The sequence below is a fragment of the Drosophila subpulchrella genome, unplaced genomic scaffold (assembly GCF_014743375.2).
Source record: "Drosophila subpulchrella strain 33 F10 #4 breed RU33 unplaced genomic scaffold, RU_Dsub_v1.1 Primary Assembly Seq61, whole genome shotgun sequence".
NCBI classification, from domain to species: Eukaryota; Metazoa; Arthropoda; class Insecta; order Diptera; family Drosophilidae; genus Drosophila; species Drosophila subpulchrella.
In genome coordinates, this window is record NW_023665697.1 from 580379 (window position 1) to 602199 (window position 21821).

The window sequence follows — 21821 nt, forward strand, 5'->3', positions numbered from 1 at the left end:
CAGGAGTATGATGGAAGTGAAGATCGGTCGTCCGTATGTAGGAGAGTGTGGTGGCCCTTTCCACACTTGTGGCAGTGATGATCACTGCGGCAGGAGTTCTTGGAATGATTGTGGCCAAACAATTGGAGCAGTACTTTTGGATATGTACTTCCTGGAGCCGTTTCTGGGGGCTAAGCCGCAGAAAATGGAGGCACTTCCGTAGAGAATGGATATTTTGGCAGACTCGGCATTGGAAGGATTTAATATATTTTTGTACGGAAACTTGCGTTGAATAGGACGAAATGGTGTGTGGAACTGAGGCGGATACTGGCCTTGGAGGGTCGGATGGAATCGGTAGAGCAGTAGGACCGCTGCTTTGATGCAGCAATGTGTGGTGTTGATCCTGGCAAAAGAGACAGTTGTAAGCAAATGTGCAATCCTGGAATTGATGGCTGCTTGCAAAGCATTTGAAGCACAACTGCTTTCTTTGGATATAGGCTAGGCGATCGTCTACCGTCATTCTTCTTTGAACACAGAACGCAGCGCCTTTGGGTATCGAAACTACCCTTGTATTGAAGTTATTAATTTTTGGAAATTCTGCCATTCGACTAGTGTCTTTGGAATGGACGTGGAGAAATTTGGCAGATCGGAAGCTATCGACGGCCTCAAGAGTTCGATGGCGCTCAGTCGAAAAAGGCTCAAGCTCGAGCCACGTAGGAGTTTCGGCTTTATTTTGGATGGATTGATCCCATAATGAGAGCTTTAGTAGTTTTGTCGAGCACATAAGGAAGTTAAGCAACCTTGAATAGTGCGTTGAAGTTCCTTTAAGGCTGCTCCAGACTCCTGTGCTATGAATTGAAGAGACTTTTAGGTTGACTGTTCACCTACAATCGCTTATTTTCGAAACACTGGTGAGTGGGGATCTCGAAACTATGGAATGAGCTTCGCCACTTGTTTTTGAATTTAAGTGAAACAATTTTTCAACGGACGTTAGACTCGGATTTTCTATGTATATCGCCGTGAAAAGGTCCCGGAAAGTCGGCCAGCGAAGATAAACGCCCCAGAAAACCTCTTTTGTCGATAGGAAGGAGCATAAGACGTGGTAATTCGGGACGGAATTGCTGGAGCTTGAGGTAATCGGGAGGAGCCCCGTTTCAAAAGTGGAGTAAGTTTGGTAATACTCAGATTTTAGTATGGATTTGGTGTCTGCGGCGCTCTCGCCTGCAGCCACAACGCAATCGGAGCATATGTCATATGCTGCTTTTACCGTTTGCCACAAGGAATTTAAATGATCGCGACGAATTTTACAGGCGGATTACGTTAGGAGCACCTGGAGCGTTCACAGTGGAATAAAATTGGATCAGACTAAATTGGATCGATTGGATCGGTAGCATGAAAATTGTGGGCGCCACAGGCTTAGACGGTTTGTGGGCGTTAGAGTGGGCGTGGCATATTCGTGTAACAAACTTGCTCTGCGTACAAGGCTACGGAATCTAAATCTGAGATCCCAATTCTCTATCTTTAATAGTTTCCGAGACATCCACGTTCATACTTACGATTTTTTTAAATTTGGGGGCGTTTTTGGGCGATAAAGTGCGCTGGGCAAACTTTTATTGGGTCAATTGATAGGTATTGATGAGAACATTACATTTCAGTTAAAATCTTTATTCTAGCATAAAAACTGTAGGAGCCACAGTTTTGGGCGGTTTGTGGCACTCTGCTGAAACAAACTTGCGCTGCGTAAGAAGCTCAGGAATCCTAGAATAGCCTACCTCTTATAGTTTCCGAGATCTCAGCGTTCATCCGGACGCACAGTCAGACGGACGGACAGACGGACATGGCTAGATCGACTGGGCTAGTGATCCTGATCAAGAATATATATACTTTAGCTATTGCGCTCAATAGCTAATGACCGGGGTTCTCGCTCACTGAGACACTAGACGAAGGCATGTTTATCATCAACGACGCTGCTGCAAACATAACAGGCGGCAGTACTCATCAAAACATTGCCGGCACGTTCCTTGTAACCTTCGTCGAACAAATAAACCCCATACCCCATACGTCAATCATCATGGGGTTCTGAGGAAAACACCGGCTGTGCCAGCCATGGCTAAAATCAACATTACTGAGCACCACCAACTCCTTAGTCTACCGTTTCTGCACGAATTAAACAAGCGCAGTCTGCAGCGAATCGGCGATCTTGGGGGCCAAATTACGTATGGCTCCGTCTTTAGCTGTGGGGCTACCACCGTCCTACTATTAGGATGCTTTGCTCTCTTCTTCCTGATCCGTCGCCGAAATGACAAGAACCGGATTTTGATAAAATTAAATTCGAAATTCAGAACTAATTAAAAAATGTTATTTCCAGGCGTAGGAGGTTATATGTTAAAAGACACCAAAGAAATAATTTTTTATATATGTTTTTCCGATTAATCGTATGGGAGCTATAAGATATAGTTATCCGATCCGGCTGGTTCCGACTTATATACTACCTGCAAAAGAAAGAAGACGTTTGGGAAAGTTTCATCCCGATAGCTTTAAAACTGAGAGACTAGTTTGCGAAAAAAGGGACCGACAAACGGACATGACTAGATCGACTCGTCTAATGATGCTGATCAAGAATATATATACTTAATTGGGTTAGAAACGTCTCCTTCACTGCGTTGCAAACTTGTGACTGAAATCATAATACTCTCTGCAAGGGTATAAAAAAAATCTCTTTATTCGATTTCGATTCGCATGCACATTCATTTAATAGAATGATTATAATTAAAGACGTAGCTTAAGTCCTCAGCCAAGCATTACTAATTGTAAAACTATAGAAAGAGGATCAACAGTGAATAGATGCCCACTTACTTTGAAAAATAAACTTTTTTTAAAGTCGTTAGGACTGAAGCTTCGAGTATAATATAAGCGGTTGAAAGGAAAACAATGACATATGTTAATCCCAAATTGGGGTTGGAAGTCAACACAGCTGCAATGTAAAATTGAATTTAAATGAAGGGTCCTATTATTGTGGTTGATCTTTCATATCAAAACGAATCAGTGAAAACTTGTCCTATTGATGTGAGAATTTCAATAGAACTGAGGACACCAAGTCATGAAAATTCCCAACCTTATTGTCTCCTCATACATGACCGTTTAGTTGAATATGACCCATCAAACGGACTAGCACAACGAGTTGTTTAACATTAGACAAATGTTGAAAGATACTGTTTCTATTGATGTTCAAGGTTTCTTTGATAATAATAATAATTTTATTCTAAAGGAAATTGGAATTATATTCGAAAAGATCCAAACTTGAATAATAGTTTTTTAATAGAACCACCATATGATTTTACTTTACTAAATATAAAATCTCGAAAGACTCCAATTTGGTTAACCAATACACATTACAAATTTTTTTGGAACGATTTAGAAAACAGTTTTCCGCAAACTCGAAAGTATTTAAGGACAATGCTTGTGCCTAACCGAAGTAGACACTTCTGGGTCACACCGCGGGACAAGGGGGTAATGAGCTCTTGTCGCTGGCACGGGGAGGCTTTGCTGTCAGGACGATCGCGTCGCGGCAATGGTAACGATGGTTACAGCGATGCCGGACCACAGGCGATGCTGAGCTGCGCTGAGGTTGAGCTAACGTGGATAGCTGCTAGTTGAGATAGTGTATTACGAGCCCTATTCCTAGAGGTAGGAAGTAGAACCGCGGAGTTATGAGGTGTGTTGATAACTGATTTATTCTTCATTTGCTACATGCTTATATACTACTTGGAACACGGCAGTTTAGTGTAATGATTAGTGAAATAAGCTATATTCTAAAGTAGGTAGGTAGGTCAGGGAGTTTCGATTATGGTCGCAGTTTGCGTAGTTGGCTCGGCTGACACAAACGGAAAATAAATTATTCTTAAAGGTTTTGAAAAGAATCGATATCTACAGACGTTTTTTGGGAGTCGTCAGCTCATTAATATTGAGGAAGTGGGCTGTCCGTCATTAAACAGGCTTAAGGGAAACCGGTTTCCTTATTGTGAAACACATCTTAAGGGCGGGGTTTGTGCTCTTACCAATGCATACATTATTTTTTTATTTTTATTTTTACATTATTTTGACATTTTTTAAAAGTAGCTCCAAAACAATGCAATAATTTTTATACATCATTTTGAAGTTGAGACTAAATGTGTAAAGATCTACAAGAAAACAAAATTAATAAAATAAAATTTCATGAGGAAATTTACCAATTTATTGAACAATTTAAAGGACAGATAATAGGTCAGCATTTCATCATGAATCATGGTGGACATGATCTCAAAACTACGAATTATGGTGAAGACTTTACATTTTCTAATCCTTAATTGACATCGGAAACGTGCGCCTGCCGCATCTATGAAAATCGCCGGAACGAAGCCAGAAAATTAGTTTTAATATATAATAAAACATGTTTGCAATATCAAAATAAATGAATAAATTAAAATTACAGGTACGGGGAATGGAAAATATTTTCTTGACTGAGATATGTCGGCTACTTGCTGCGCGGTCGGGATTTCAACCCCTATTATGGGACGTGCTAGAGCTAGCAGTCAGCCGTGAGGTCGTTAGCGTGAGGCCCATGATCTTGTCAATGAGCGTGCGCCTTCAGGCTTGTGCATGTGTCCCTTTTATATCGCTTGTCAATGAGCGTGCATCTTCAGGCTTGTGCATGTGCCCCTTTCATTGCGGTCAGGTAATGGACAGGTGCGCATGTTCGGGTAGCTCTTGCTTGAATCCCTTTTATGCCCCATTTGTGGAAAGAAGAGAATCCTAGAAAATTTACCAGTTAAACGTTCTGGGGCGGAAACAAAAATGTGTGTTTAACAATATTTCACATCTGAGAATCATTAACTTATGAGAATTATTTTATTGGGGTTCTTTTGATTTCTAAATTAGTTTTACAATCATAGAAAACATTATTCCCTTACATTATCGGACATGTTCCTCTAAGATAACCATCTTTGAATACTTTGGGTGTGCGACCTTTTTCACGTGCACAGCAACACCTGTGATAATGAGGCAAAAGGGTACGTGATCACACCTTTCCCCAACATGATCGGATGTTCCTCTAAGATAACAACCTTTGGATACTGTTGGACGGGGTAGCTTGATCGCTGAAATAGATGAAGTCCCAAGATCGAAGGGTACGCAAAAAACACGGGGGTAATTTGGGGTTTTTTACGCGACGTGCATAGATGTTTATTTGTACACTTGGAAATAAGAACTAGTTAAGCCTAACTTCACTTGAGCGCTCCAGTGCGGAGCGGAGACTTAGGGGAGAGATGGAGAGGAAGAGCAGAGGGCAGTGCGAGCGCGCGAGATGTAGATATCTGCTTCCAGAAATTAAACGGCCTTTTGGCGTGAACATTCCCACTCTTGCGAGGACACCCGTAGCAAGAACCTCAGGTTAGTAGGCTCAGGAGTATGATGGAAGTGAAGATCGGTCGTCCGTATGTAGGAGAGTGTGGTGGCCCTTTCCACACTTGTGGCAGTGATGATCACTGCGGCAGGAGTTCTTGGAATGATTGTGGCCAAACAATTGGAGCAGTACTTTTGGATATGTACTTCCTGGAGCCGTTTCTGGGGGCTAAGCCGCAGAAAATGGAGGCACTTCCGTAGAGAATGGATATTTTGGCAGACTCGGCATTGGAAGGATTTAATATATTTTTGTACGGAAACTTGCGTTGAATAGGACGAAATGGTGTGTGGAACTGAGGCGGATACTGGCCTTGGAGGGTCGGATGGAATCGGTAGAGCAGTAGGACCGCTGCTTTGATGCAGCAATGTGTGGTGTTGATCCTGGCAAAAGAGACAGTTGTAAGCAAATGTGCAATCCTGGAATTGATGGCTGCTTGCAAAGCATTTGAAGCACAACTGCTTTCTTTGGATATAGGCTAGGCGATCGTCTACCGTCATTCTTCTTTGAACACAGAACGCAGCGCCTTTGGGTATCGAAACTACCCTTGTATTGAAGTTATTAATTTTTGGAAATTCTGCCATTCGACTAGTGTCTTTGGAATGGACGTGGAGAAATTTGGCAGATCGGAAGCTATCGACGGCCTCAAGAGTTCGATGGCGCTCAGTCGAAAAAGGCTCAAGCTCGAGCCACGTAGGAGTTTCGGCTTTATTTTGGATGGATTGATCCCATAATGAGAGCTTTAGTAGTTTTGTCGAGCACATAAGGAAGTTAAGCAACCTTGAATAGTGCGTTGAAGTTCCTTTAAGGCTGCTCCAGACTCCTGTGCTATGAATTGAAGAGACTTTTAGGTTGACTGTTCACCTACAATCGCTTATTTTCGAAACACTGGTGAGTGGGGATCTCGAAACTATGGAATGAGCTTCGCCACTTGTTTTTGAATTTAAGTGAAACAATTTTTCAACGGACGTTAGACTCGGATTTTCTATGTATATCGCCGTGAAAAGGTCCCGGAAAGTCGGCCAGCGAAGATAAACGCCCCAGAAAACCTCTTTTGTCGATAGGAAGGAGCATAAGACGTGGTAATTCGGGACGGAATTGCTGGAGCTTGAGGTAATCGGGAGGAGCCCCGTTTCAAAAGTGGAGTAAGTTTGGTAATACTCAGATTTTAGTATGGATTTGGTGTCTGCGGCGCTCTCGCCTGCAGCCACAACGCAATCGGAGCATATGTCATATGCTGCTTTTACCGTTTGCCACAAGGAATTTAAATGATCGCGACGAATTTTACAGGCGGATTACGTTAGGAGCACCTGGAGCGTTCACAGTGGAATAAAATTGGATCAGACTAAATTGGATCGATTGGATCGGGCTAAAGCGGATTTTACAGATGTTGCCATAGCGTAAAATAATTTAGAATTTTAGTTCAGAAGTAAGGAAACGGGCTAAAATCCAATTTTAATTTAGGAACCAATCAAGATTGTAAATATATATATATATATATACGTCGGATAGGCAGAGTCAATTATATTTATTATATCAGATGGTCGGACTTATGTAAAGAATTACGGAGTTTTATTTTGTTTGTTTGGAAGGAACATTTATTGAGAGCTCTTGACCCACTGCGCACTGGCGAAAAATCGATATACGTATGTATGTACACTGTACATATGTACATATGTGAAGTGCGAATAGCGGAATAACGATGCGGGAATTGTAAAGACTTCGCTTATGTTTGTTTGTCGGTGCGTTTGTTTGTCACCTGCACAACTAAATTGCAGACGAATTGCTCGAGTAAATTTGTGGATATTGTAACTTTGTTTTTAATTTTAAAAATAATTTACCCGTATTTGTAGGTCGTGAGAAGTAGTTGAAGTATTAGAAAGAGTAGTTAGAGTGGACTGTTTTAGAAAGAGTAGTTAGAGTGGACTGTTTTAGAAAGAGTAGTTAGAGTGGACTGTATTATAATATTTATGTAAATATACACACGCATCTGGAACAGTAAAAAATAAGGAGTGAAAATCTTAAGAAAATATTTTATGATCGGGAATTGTTTATTGTGGCTGAGTTATATTTTACACACAGTTGGAATTAAAAATATATTTGAGTGATATTTTAGTTAAATAGTAGCACTGAAATATCTATTGGAATTGTTTCAAGTGTACAATTGTGGACAAAGGAAACTGGAATATTGTCGGGCACAAATAACGGAATTGAAATACATATATTCATTGCCGTTGCCTCGGATTAATCACTTTTGGATTTAGACAATATATCATACAGAAAGTTAGTGGAAATAGGGTTCGAAAAACTGGCTGTATGACCGGCAAATTATAGTAAGTGGAACTTATCTGAAGCGGTTGGAGTCTGCTGGGAAAAATCAAAGGAAAGCTCGAAGGACCAAAATGTTGTGGCGGGGTGGCTTGATCGCTAAAATAGATGAAGTCCCAAGAACGAAGGGTACGCAAAAAACACGGGGGTAATTTGGGGTTTCTTACGCGACGTGCATAGATGTTTATTGATAGGAAAGGAAAGTTCAGGAGAGGAAAATGCAAAGATTTTTAAATTCGGCTCGAAGGACCAAAATGTTGTGGCGGGGTGGCTTGATCGCTAAAATAGATGAAGTCCCAAGAACGAAGGGTACGCAAAAAACACGGGGGTAACTTGGGGTTTCTTACGCGACGTGCATAGATGTTTATTGATACACTTGGAAATAGGAGCTAGTTAAGCCTAACTTAACTTAAGCGCTCCAGTGCGGAGCGGAGACTTAGGGGAGAGATGCAGAGGGAGAGCGGACGGCAGTGCGAGCGCGTGATATGTAGACATATCACTGCCGCTCGACACTGCCTCCTGAAATTAAACGCCCATTTGACGTAAACAGATACTATGGTTGTGCGACCTTTCTCACGTGACTATTAATTGCTCATAATGAGGGAAAGGATACATGATCAATATTGTCACATGGGGATGTGGGGGCGATGGGGGCAATTAAATAATTTATGTACATGATCGTGACATTTTTATGACTTCAAGGCCCATTAAAATCAGTTAATTTATGGATTATGGTAATTGTCCTAGAACCCGCATACGTTAATGAGTGGGGGGAGGGTTGCCATTAATATGCTAATTGTCCCAGAATCCACCTTTTAATATTTGTATGTGAGATAATTTAGACTAAAAGCGCGGAGTAAAAATTAAAGAAACCTATTTAATTTTTAAGTGTTTCAGCAGTGCCAGAGCAAACATTTCGTGGGTCCTTGTGGTTTTTTCATTCGTGCTTTTGAAATTGGTACCATTATATTCCCAACAGTACCATTTGTTAGGGTATGAAGATTTCATTTTTTCGGTATTTGTTGACATTATCGTTAATTTTCTCTTTTTTACAGCCGATAACTTAAAAACCTATTTTTTTTTGTGACTTTTGTAAAAAAAGAGAATAAGTATCACATCTGGTTTACGCCAAGAGCTGTTAGTATTAACTCCGCTGAAATTTTGCCTCCGAACTTTTATAGGGATATGCCCAATAGATCTCAGCAACTTTCTGCTTTTAAACTTTTGAAAAAACAAAACATTTAATAAGTTTGCTTAAGGGGTTATAAACCTTTTTTATTTTCAAAAAATCGAACATTTTTTTATTGCTTTATCTTAAAGAACAACTCCTTGAGAACATTTTCCCAAATTTTCTTAGAGATTCGAGTAGTAGAAAAAAAGTTACAGCGCTCCTAACCGCGCGCCTCGTCGCGCGCATAAACTGAACTTGAAACTTTAAACGCGAATATCTCGAAATGGTGCTTCTTGAAAAATGACTTTGCGGTGATATGGATTGGCGGAAAACTACTGAACCGATTCACTTCAATTTTTTTTTAAATGTTCGTAATGAAATTTGTCTGTGCTTGAACGATCGACTTTTCACGCACAAACTTTTTTATCGCCGAAATGAATTTTTTAGTGAAATTTCTAGCGACCAAAAGGTTTATTTTTAGCAAGAAAATCTTAAAAACCATCGTTCAAGCACAAGGAATTACACTAAACTAATGAAATTTTTTTTATTTTTTTTTTTATATTTCTTGAACGTTGATGCACTAAGAGCAGTACAAACAAGTGGCCCAAACGACACCAAGCACGTGCTTGTTACGCGCGGGCCCATTTTTATTTCGGGCAAATACGGTTCGCGAGGAAGGTACATAGAACAAACAAAGACAGGAAGAAACATAGATCAACAAGACTAAAGCAAATGAGCTAAAATTTTAGTTTTTAATACAGGGATAGAAGTTGAGGAACAAATTAAATGATATAGGTTGTTATAATTATTACAAAGAACGCAAGAAGGCTCATGCTGACTAAAATTAGATGAACATCGTGGCAAGTTGATAGGATAGTAGTTTCGCATTAGTTTAACAGGAACATTGAAAGTAAGGCGGCTTACCAAATCTACAGAATCAATATCGCCTCTGCTAAGATTATTCATAAAAATAGTACCAAGCATAGTTCTACGGCTTACTAGACTAGGCAAATTAATTAATAGCAATCTACTCGAGTAAGAAGGCAACCTGACGTTTTGATCCCAGTTCAAACCACGTAAGGCAAAAAGAAGAAATTGTTTCTGTACGGACTCTATACGGTCAATGTGCACTTGATACTGAGGACTCCAAACGGAAGAACAGTATTCCAAATTAGGACGGACAAGGGAGGTAAATAATAATTTGGTAGTGTATGGATCATCAAATTCTTTAGACCAACGCTTTATAAACCCAAGAACACTCATAGCTTTATTTACAGTAGAGGTTATGTGGGAGTCAAATTTAAGTTTAGGATCTAGGAGAACACCTAAATCGTTTACTGAGTATATTCGGTCCAGGGACATGTTCTGAAGAGAGTAACTTATGAACGTTGGCGTACCCCTATAAAAAGTCATAACGTTGCATTTAAGATAGTTTAAATTCAAAAGGTTGTACTGACACCATTCCTGGAATCTATTAATGTCTGACTGCAAGCAGAGTACACGAGAGTGAGTTACTAGAGAGGGAAGATCATTTATAAACAGAGTAAACAGCAAAGGGCCTAAATGACTGCCCTGAGGCACTCCAGATGTCACGTTGATCATCTTGGAAACAGCGTTTTTGAATAAAACCCTCTGAGATCTACCATTTAAATAACTTGAAATCCAAGTTAAAAGATTATTCGGAAACCCGAGCTGATCTAATTTGAATAAAAGAAGAGAGTGGTTTACAGAGTCAAAGGCTTTACTAAAATCTGTATATATAACGTCTGTCTGCAATTTTTCGTTAAACCCATCTATTACAAAAGATGTCAATTCGAGCAGGTTAGTGGTGGTCGATCTTCGCTTAACAAAACCATGTTGACACGGCGATATTAAAGAGGAGCACAAATGTTGCAACTGAGAGGTAATAATGCGTTCAAATGCTTTAGGAATTGACAATTGGATATTCCTCTATAATTCTGAACATTAACCTTCGCACCCTTTTTGTGGAGTGGAATAATAAAAGAATCTTTCCAGATAGTAGGAAAAACAGATGATGAGATAGACAAATGAAAAAGTTTAAGAATGAGTTTACAAATAGTTCGGGCACAATACTTAAGAATAATAAGTCGGCGTTATAGTTTCTAAATCACTTAAGAGAGAACTTTCGGTGATTACAGGAGAAAAAATACAATTTGCCCTGTTTAATTGATTAGGGTAGCTAGAATTAGACCAAGAAACAGAGCTATAAGTAGATTGGAAGAATTCGGCAAATAAATCAGCAATTTCGGGATCCGTGCATGCCTCAATAGAGTTTAAACGTACAGATGATGGCAACGCTGAAGACTTTCGCTTAGCATTGACAAAGTTATAAAACTGCCTTGGATCCTTTGAAAATTCAAATTTACATCGGTTCAAATACATGGAATAGCAATGACTGTTAAGTACATTAAAATTAGTACGAGCCACCACATATCTTGAAAAATCGGATGGCCTACCCGACTTTTTGTACTTTTTATAGAAGTTTGTTTTTAGGTTTCTAAGTCTTTGCAACTGATTGGTAAACCAAGGAGGCCTGTCTAACTTAGGAGCAAAACTATCAGGAACACATTCACAGAAAAAAAGAGTTTAGGACACTATAAAATAGTTCCGTAGCACTTTCAATATCCAAGCAATTATATAAATTTGTCCAGTTATATTATGAAATCAAGTTATTGAGTTTACTAAAGTCACATTTACGAAAGCATCTACTTTTAGTTGGTGAAAGGGAAGGAGAGAGGGTATCAACGCATGGGAGGCAGATTGTCAATTCCATTGTTGGATGATATCGGTCTTCAGGTACAACAAGAGCGTCAATTCTAGATACCGTGACTTCAGACGGGTCTGAAGCAAACACAAGATCTAGTTGTCTATTTAATGAATTCCGTATAAAGCTTACTTGCTGTAATGATAATTCTAACAGACCATCAACGAATTCATGGTCAGATAAGGGGGCAGAGACAAGTGAGTCAGTAGAAAGGGACCAAGAAATGTCAGGGAGATTGAAATCACCCAAAATAATCAAAATATCCCTTTCGGAAATATGAGATAAAACAGTTTTTATTGCAGACAAATGTTGCTCATAAATTGTTAAGTCGGATCCAGGTGGAATATAAGAACAAGTTAAATAAATAGAAAAAGATTTCAAAGAAACTTTAACACCAACGAATTCTATTTCATTGGGATTAAGAAAGTATATCCTTTCCGATGTTAAAGTAGAGGTAACGGCAACCAGCACCCCACTCCCCCTACGAGGAGAGCGATCAGTTCTATACGTATTGAAATTTTTGGACAGAACTTCAGAGTCTGATATCTCCGGCTTCAGCCAAGTCTCAGTAAAGGCCAGAATGTCTTCCGAAAAGGCAGAGGAGTCAGCATATAGCTTAGGTAGCTTTATATTAAGTCCCCTAACATTTTGATAGGCCAAAAATAAACTGCTCAGTTTTTTGGCGCAGGTACTGTCGTGGAAGGCCTATTATTAGTTCTCCGTCTGTTTGGAACAAATTCTTTAATGACCAATTCATCATTAAGCCAAAAACTTTTAGAATTTAGTACATTAAATACTTCCGGAGGAGCAGATATTTTAAATGAAGATATCCTACGAACATATGGAAATTTAAACTCCTCCACTGTGATGTTTTGATATATAAATTCCAAAACATCTGCAGATGTGGTTTCAGGTGTTAAACGAGACACAAATAATTGCTTCCTATATGGAACAACCGAGAGGCTCTTTCTTCCACCACCAGCAATCTGAACATCGTTCGTCTGATTATCGAGACTAGGGACTCCTATAGAGCTAACTTTCCCTGTAGGCACAGAAAGCTGCGTAGGGTTTGAAACGTTAGGCTGACTAGCAGAAACAGGGACTCCAGAGCTTTTGGTACCTATGGGTACTGCTGTCAGTGAAGCTTTAGGTCCCCCAGCCCCAGTGGATGCCGACATTGCTGGCGTTACCGATCGGGTAAAAATATTAGAAGCTAAGTTGGGATTTGGAACTGATGCCTTTACTTGAACAGATTTTGAAGGAGCGGTCTTTTTGCGTTTAGGTGACCCTACTGACATTTTTTTATTATCTAGGTCCGCCTTAAACTCTTTAATATCAGCAACTACGCTCATGAGTTTATCGAACAGTTTCATAAAACGATCATTGGTCAGCGCAACATAGCCATCCAAATCACGATCTATTTCCACGCATGAGGCACAAGTCCACGAAAAACCAACATGCAGATCAATATAATCTTTTACTCTGCCAACAAGTCCAGTACATTTTGGGTGTATGACTATGTTGCAGAGACGACAGTAAATAAAAACGTCATTAGGTGACGATCCAAACTGACAATCTTTTTTGCAACAAAAAAGAGCCATTTTTAATTTAAGAAAAGAAGTTATTAATAAAACCAAAGAATCAAAGGAAATATAAATACCTCACTTAATTTGACACTGGGCACAGTGCTCTTGAAGCAGAAGCAGGGTTTTTGAAAATGGATGGAAGGTTTTTGAACGTAGAGTTTTCCTACATGAGCTCTAGTTTCAAAATTTGCAAACAGCGAAATCATACCTGATCCTATTTTAAAGTTAGACTGATTTAACCTGTGATAGATGCGTTATTATGAGTAATACATTGCTCATTTCGTCATTGGAGGTCCATAGGTTATATAACATCAAAAGTTTATTTAATTTTAGTTGATTTACTAATGAGAAAGACAGTTGACTGTCGAGAAAAATTTTTGGTTGAATATAATATAAACATTTGAACTGAACCAATAGCTTCTCTCGACAGTTGACAGTCGCGTATGCTTACTGCGTATGTGCTCAGGTCCCTATGGACGCAAGGCCTCACGGGTGTAACGTGCTATTTACATATCAGCATTGTTATAAGACTTCATAAAAACTGCAAGGCTCTAATGGACAATACGAAAACTTGTCTTCACGATGAAAATAGACGTAAAGTCTGCGGACCTTGCGGTAAAAAAATTTTTTTCGGGAAAAGAAAGCCGAATGAATTTCTTATAAATGAAAAGTATGAATCATTGATTAAGATGTTTATAAACAAAGATTACGATTTAAATAACGAGAAATTTCCCCTAAGCATATGCAGAACCTGCTATCTTACACTATTTGATGCAAGTAAGAATATTTTTACAAGACCTTTACCAGGTATGCCAGATTACATTTGTTTGGTTTTACCTAAAAATACTCGCACATCTACGGACAGTTGTAATTGTTATATATGCTTAACAGGTAGACATAAAGGTCATGAAAAAGTAGTAAAGGGTAGAGGTTGTAAACGAAACTTTGAATCTGAGATTGACACAACTAACGGTCTTTATGGATCCTCAAATATTGACAAACTTGCAAAGAAAAACATCCAAAAAAAGGAAAAAATTACCCTTCAAGTGTGTAAAAAATGCTTACAAGAAATCAGCAAAGGTAAGAAGCATTCATGTAACAATATGCAAGGTGTCTTGAAACTAATGGAAAACGTTCCCGAGAAAAAGCAAGAATACATTGCGTCTAGTATTATTAAAACAAAAATTCATTCTGAAGACAATGCAAGCGGGCGCATTAGGAATAAGCAAATTCAGTTGAGTACAAAGGGTTCGAAAATGAAAATGTTGTCAAAATGTTGTCAATCCGAATGAAAAAAAAAACACTACGTTCAGCGAGGAGCGTTTGGATAATTTGCGAGTGAATCTTGGCTTATCTAGCAATAAAATGAAGAATATTGCTAACTTTCTAAGATCAAATGTTGGGAGAAAGTCAGTACCCGCTGATTACAGTAAGCACATGTCAGGGCAATCTAAAATTTTACAAAATATTTATAAAAAAGGTAAATACTCTTTTGATTGTGACGATAGAAAAAAAGAAGAAAGACCAGTAGTTTACACAGATGCAGAAGAACTTTTTGATGCAGTTGTTACAGAGAGAAAATTTCAGGAAAACGTTTGTGTTAAAGCAATGGCCGACGGGGGTGGCGGATTTTTCAAAATTTCTCTATCAATATTTCAAGAAAACTGTGATTACGATGATGATGATGATTCAACAATTCAGAATAGGAATCGAAGATGTCTGTATTTCGAAGGTGGTAGCGCAAGTAAGAAAGCGAAATTGATGAGCGTGAAACGAGTTGTGTTGCTATGCATTGTTCCTAAGATTAAGGAAACATATGAAAATGTTAAACTTTTGTTTGAAATCACTAAAATAAATAATATTCCCTTTAAGTTCGTTTCGGATTTCAAATTGTTGCTTATCATAAATGGCCAACAGACAGCATCTGCAATGTTTCCTTGCCCCTACTGTTTCATTTCACTCGACGACCTGAGAGAAAATAAGACTCCTACGCAGGAGGATGTAAGCAGTTCTCATTGTAGTTCGGATGCAAATAATTTAAAAATTAATGTCACGAGACTAAAAACTTTCGGAGATTTAAGAAATGATTTCGAACAGTTCGATCTTTCTGGTAGAAATAAGAAAAACAGCAAAGAGTTTCACAGTACTATCAACTCTCCTCTATTCACAGAAAGTGATGATACCACCGTGTTAGAAAAATGCGTTATTCCTGAATTACATGTGTTGATGGGTTTAGTAAATCATCTATTTTGGAAGGGTTTAGTACCCCTTTTGGGTAAAGAGAAAGCTTTGATCTGGCCGAAAAAGTTAAAACTTATTTCCAAAAACTACCACGGAGATTGTTTCGAAGGCAACGCATGTAGGAAACTTTTAAAAGAAGCTCACAAACTAAAAGATCCTGAGATATATGAAAAAGTCGGTTATTTGAAAATAATACCCTTTTTCAATGCTTTTGTGATAATGAATAAAGTTGTCGATTGCAGTTTCACATCTGGTAAAGTAGGACCAGAACTGGATATTCATTTAAATGAGCTTAACGAAGCTTTAGATGCTTTACATGAAATTGAAGACGTCTCTATAACATTGAAAATACATGTATTAAAAACTCACATTAAAGAATGTCTTCAGTTCATAGAACACAATAATGGACTAGGGTATTGGTCTGAGCAAAGTGGGGAGTCACTCCACCGCGAATTCTCTCAAACTTGGGAGAGGTATAAAATTAATACTATCGAAGACGAATTATACTTAGAGAGGCTTTTCAGAGCAGTTGTAGAATTTTCATCACTCAATGTATAATCGAAATTAAGATTCCAAAAAGGATTGTTATTCCTCAAATTTTTATATAATAATGACGTATTTATCTGTAGCACCAGACGTCATTTTATTTTATTTTTCATCATTTGAACATTTCTCGATAAACGAAAAACCACATTAAAAACAAAACGAAAACAAAATAAAAAAAACAAAATACAAAAAAATATAATAAAAATCAAAAAATTACAAAAAAAAAACAAGGAAGAACGCTATAGTCGAGTACCTCGACTATCAGATACCCGTTACTCAGCTAAAGGGACCAAAGGTAAATGGAGATATGCAAGCAGCAAAGCGAGATTTAAATGCGCCACCTACCGGCGGAAGACAGATTTAAGCATTGTGGGCGTTAGGGTAGGCGTGGCAAATTTTTTTTAGGATCAATCGATAGGTATTGACGAGACCAATACATTTCAGTTAAAATTTTTTATCTAGCATAAAAATTTTGAGCGCCACAGGCTTGGGCGGTTTGTGGGCGGTAGAGTGGGCGTGGCATATTCGCATAATAAACCTGCGCTGCGTACAAAGCTACGGAATCTAAATCTGAAATCCCAATACTCTATCTTTGATAGTTTCCGAGATATCCGCGTTCATATTTACGATTTTTTGAAGTTTGTGGGCGGTTTGTGGGCGTCCAAGTGGGCGTGGCAAACTTTTTTTTGGGTCAATCGATAGGTATTGCTAAGAACAATTCATTTCAGTTTAAATTTTTACTCTAGCATCAAAACTGTAGAAGCCACAGTTTTGGGCGGTTTGTGGGCGTTAGAGTGGGCGTGGCACTCTACTGAAACAAACTTGCGCTGCGTAAGAAGCTCAGGAATCTGCTCGCCAAATCTCAATAGCCTAGCTCTCATAGTTTCCAAGATCTCAGCGTTCATCCGGACAGACAGACGGACAGACGGACAGACGGACAGACGGACATGGCTAGATCGACTCGGCTAGTGATCCTGATCAAGAATATATATACTTTATGGGGTCGGAAACGCTTCCTTCTGCCTGTTACATACTTTCCGACGAATCTAGTATACCCTTTTACTCTACGAGTAACGGGTATAAATATGGGTCCAGATTACCACTACGTCCACGCCGTTGGTCCCGGGTTACGCTGAAAGTGGTATATTCAAGTATTTAAATTTTTTCTGACAAGATGTCTTATTAAACTAATTAATCCAACTCTAAATTAACTAAAACAATACAAAAGAAATATATAAAACACATTTAATCTGTATTTGAAATTATTATCTGTGCAGACTTATTTATAATCCACTTAGAGTATACATATGAAGATATATACACATGTATCTTTAAAATAGGATCAGGTATGATTTCGCTGTTTGAAAATTCTGAAAGTAGAGCTCATGTAGGAAAACTCTACGTTCAAAAACCTTCCATCCATTTTCAAAAACCCTGCTTCTGCTTCAAGAGCACTGTGTGGGATCAAACAAATAAAAATGTAGACACACAAGAGCACAAAAGTATAAGAGTAAACACAAACAAAATATACACGACAACAGTTTAGACGACAAGAAACGGGAGAGAGATTACAAGAAAGTTATGGGAAACAACAACAAAAGCTATTGAAACCAATGCACCACAGCGTACAGAAGTTACAATAACAAAATGCACAGGCTAAAAACAGAGTTAGGTTTTGTTAAAATTTCTACAATAAAATAGACAATTAAACATAATTAAATTTAAAACACAAGCACGGCTGGTTATGATAGACTAAGTCACAAAGCAAGGCACCAGTATCACAGATATTAATGACAAATTGACAAATATCACAGAGCACAAGATAAACACAACCGGTCACAAGCGACGCTAAATCGACTATGAGGAGGTTTGTTTACTTTTATGGTTTCAGTTGACCTGTTCGACCTGGGGAAGTATCACCGCAAGGCTCATCAAAAAAAGGCCTCTAAGGGAAACAGCCACCCCTTAAAAACTATTTAATATTTTTCCACGAAATATTGCACAAACATTGTTAATACTATCAAAAAATTAAAACATTCGTGTAATGAAATAATTGCTACATACCTAAAAAAAAATCCAAACATTCCTCTTTTTCTTCGACAAAGAAGGTATATAACCCCTTAAAAGTAAAAGCATTCAGTATTGATAGTTTTTGTTCATTCGCTGTGACTCCTTAAATTTAATTAAAGGCTTAAAATATGTGTTGGTAGTATTAATATACATACGTTCTTTTAATTTACATTTTGACAAATCATGATTGAAATCTTTGAAGTGCTCTGCAAGACTTGTAGAGCGGCATTGCTTCAGAAAGGAGTGTGTCATTAATTTTGACGTGGCCCATCGAGATAGTGGATTTTTATTCAAGCATAGTTCAACGAACTGATGAAAGTCATCTGAAAACGATTTTTTCATAAATATATCACGGCGAAATTGTTCATTTGTTTGAGGCAGTAAGCTTGACTCTGAAATTGAATAAAAGGTTTACATAATATTAAAAAACAAGAAAGGAAGTTACTTTCGGCATGCCGTAGTTTGTATACCCTTGCAGTTATAATTATTAAATTTAAAAATACAAAAAATGATATTCCTAATAGTATAAGATAATATGTCAAAAAACACCGAAGCTACATTTTTTGTTTCATATTATTTTCCCACCAATTTTAAGATCATTACTATGGAGCTATATGATATAGTCGTCCGATTTTGATAAAATTTAATTCAAAATTCAAAACTAATTAAAAAATTGTATTTCCAAGCATAGGATGTTTATGTTAAAAAACACCAAAGATATAATTAAAAAAAATTTTTTTCCGATTATTCCTATGGGAGCTATAAGATATTGTTGTCCGATCCGGCTGGTTCCGACTTAAATACTACCTGCAAAAGTTATAAGACTTTTGGGAAAGTTTCAGCCCGATAGCTTTAAAACTGAGAGACTAGTTTGCGTAGAAACGGACTGACAGACGGACATGGCTAGATCGACTCGTCTAGTCATGCTGATCAAGAATATATATACTTTATGGGGTCGGAAACGTCTCCTTCACAGCGTTGCAAACTTCTGACTGAAATCATTATACCCTCTGCAAAGGTATAAAAACCGTATTAAGCGAATATATATATTTACCCATTAATATAACGTACTTTTGGAATTAGCGTTAACAAATACGCACTGGATGGTTTTTTGCCACACAGATCCAAGCCTTTGGGTATTCGAATTAGCCTTGAATTGGACGAATTTATTCTTGGAGATGCTGCCTTAACATTAGTGTCTTCGGTCTACATTTTGACTGCATTAGTAAATCGATTACCATCTATTGTCTCTATGTCAGACACAAAGGAATCAGCCTCGACTGAAGTAAGAAGGACAGTAAGTTTCGTTTTTAAATTTAAAATTTCTAACAATTTTAAATTGTTCATCAAAAGATGGAGTTAAACGCAACAAGAGGAAAAACGGACAAAAGGAAGTGGGTTGATCCGATATGTACAACAGAAGATAAACTTTTTGAAATCGTTTTGTTTTTAGGTACAAATATGTCTGTCCTAAAATTTACGTCACAGGGTGCAAATTAAATGAAAAAGACGTTTAAATTTTTATAGGTTGGTAACCCTATTTGCGACAATTTTGTGTTTCTTACGTACATCCGAAAAATGCCGTTTTGGCTGGTGGGTTTTCCGGTTAACGCCCCATATGTCAGATACCTGTTACTCAGAAAACATACTTCAAAATAAAATACCCTTTACATTGGATCTATTTTACAATTTTACATTTTACACTTTTCACTTTTATCTACTCGCTGTGACTTCTTGACGATGTTCTTGCTAGATACGGGTATAAATCATCACTGTTTTTAAAAAGTTTCGATGTGCCAGTAGGTATTGGCTGTATAAAATAAAATTAATTTTTATATTTTAAGTATTGAATCTACATGCTGAGTCCCTAAAATTTAGCTTTCATAGTTTTCGAGATATCCGCGTTCATATTGACGATATTTTGTGTGCGTTCGAAAGGGCGTTGCCACATTTTAACGAGAGAAATACATATCAGTTAAAATGATTATTCCAGACTTAAAAAAAAGTTTTTCAGCTGAAAGTCTATGATAAGCAACCACTATTGAACGAGTGTTTTTTATGCAACAAAGGGTTCTATGTTACACACATTCCAAATTTTAAGAAAAAATTACATAATGCTTTTAAACTAGTATTTTATTAAGAAAACATTTAAAACAAAAAATTATTCATTTTTTAACAAGTAATGCCCCCATCGTTATTTTCTCGACAAAATCTTAAAATGATCCTTATTTTCTTACCTAACAACCCTGAAAGGGAAATTTTGGGACAGGCGTATTTGTAAGAGTTATGAATTATGAACCAAATCAAGAGGGCGTGTTTAGGTTTTTTTTGCGTTAACCTCGATTTATGTTGTGCATTTTAAAAATAATATTGTAATGTTTAAAAGACCCTCAACACTAAAAAGTTTTTTTTTTATATGGCAATTTATTATCTTATATATTATTATATTTATTATATTTATTATCTTTATTATCTAAAAAAAAATTTGTCATATTTTTATCATTTGCTTTCTTTGGTAGATGCACAAATTATCCATCCAATGATTTAATAAACAATTTTTGATATTGACTTTGCTCTCAACGTTATTGCCTTTGTTTCTTATTTGGTCTTTGCCTTGGCCATCAACTTCGCATCAACTAAATAAACCAATCGTAAGTAAGCACAAGCTTCGGTTCGAAGCTCAAACTCTCTCCTTCGTGGGCCGAACTATACGTTTCAAGTTTTAATTTCAAATCATATTTCGATCCAATTTTCAAGCAAATTGCATCGGTCAGCATTATTTCATTTCATGGGATCAATGGGATGCGACATTTTCAGTATAAGCTTATATTTCAAACAACAATTAAAGTTATAAAAGCTCAAAAGAAAAGCTTCTGGCAGATGTTAGTTGGCTAAGATTTTAGAATTTACAAGGAAGAACGCTATAGTCGAGTACCTCGACTATCAGATACCCGTTACTCAGCTAAATGGACCAAAGGGAAATGGAGATATGCAAGCAGAAAAGCGAGATTGAAATGCGACACCTACTGTACACAGTTTTGGGCGGTTTGTGGGCGTTCGAGTGGGCGTGGCACTCTGCTGAATCTCAGGAATCTGCATGCCTAATCCCAGTATTGTAGCTCTTATAGTTTCCGAGATCTCAGCGTTCATCCGGACGGACAGACAGACGAACAGGCGTACATGGCTAGATCGACTCGGCTAGTGATCCTGATCAAGAATATATATACTTTATGGGGTCGGAAACGCTTCCTTCAGCCTGTTACATACTTTCGGACGAATCTAGTATACCCTTTTACTCTACGAGTAACGGGTATAAAAAGTCAGCCTACTTTGGATTGAAGCTGCGATCGGTAATTTAACTAATAAAAAGTTATGTAATAGAGTTTGATGAATAAAAAAACCACACCAACTGCCAAAAAGAGTGCACTTGTTTTTCACAAGCTCCGCAAAAAACACACAAAAAAGTGGATAACAAATAACATAAATGGTTCATACAGTAATTAATGCAATGAATAAAATCAGTGCCAAATTATTATAAATAAGAAGTGCCGCGAATAATACTTAGCTCGATGCGTGGCATTCCAAAAAATGAGCGTTGAAGCTCCGTAAACCAGAGAAACGGCTATCTCTCATATTTCTCAACCCTTGATATAGAAGTAGAAATAACTTCTTTAAAGC

General features: G+C 37.7%; 1 protein-coding gene across 14 annotated transcripts in view; it reads right to left on the reverse strand.

Moving 5' to 3' along the window:
* LOC119562564 (putative serine/threonine-protein kinase STE20-like) overlaps positions 1-21821 on the reverse strand; it is a 244685-nt gene that overhangs the window by 186604 nt on the left and 36260 nt on the right. For 5 of the 14 annotated variants that reach the window (XR_005221886.1, XM_037875770.1, XM_037875771.1 and 2 more), the window contains exons 3-4: positions 18299-18535; positions 18138-18245 (exon numbers count right to left, since the gene is read on the reverse strand). Coding sequence is in view for 12 of the 14 variants with exons in the window: in XM_037875770.1 (XP_037731698.1) it covers positions 18138-18245; positions 18299-18535 (345 nt within the window). In the remaining 2 variants the exon portion in view is untranslated. Of the gene's footprint in view, positions 1-18137; positions 18264-18298; positions 18536-21821 lie in introns of those variants that run through there. The other 9 variants (XR_005221887.1, XM_037875773.1, XM_037875775.1 and 6 more) reach the window with 4 other exon arrangements.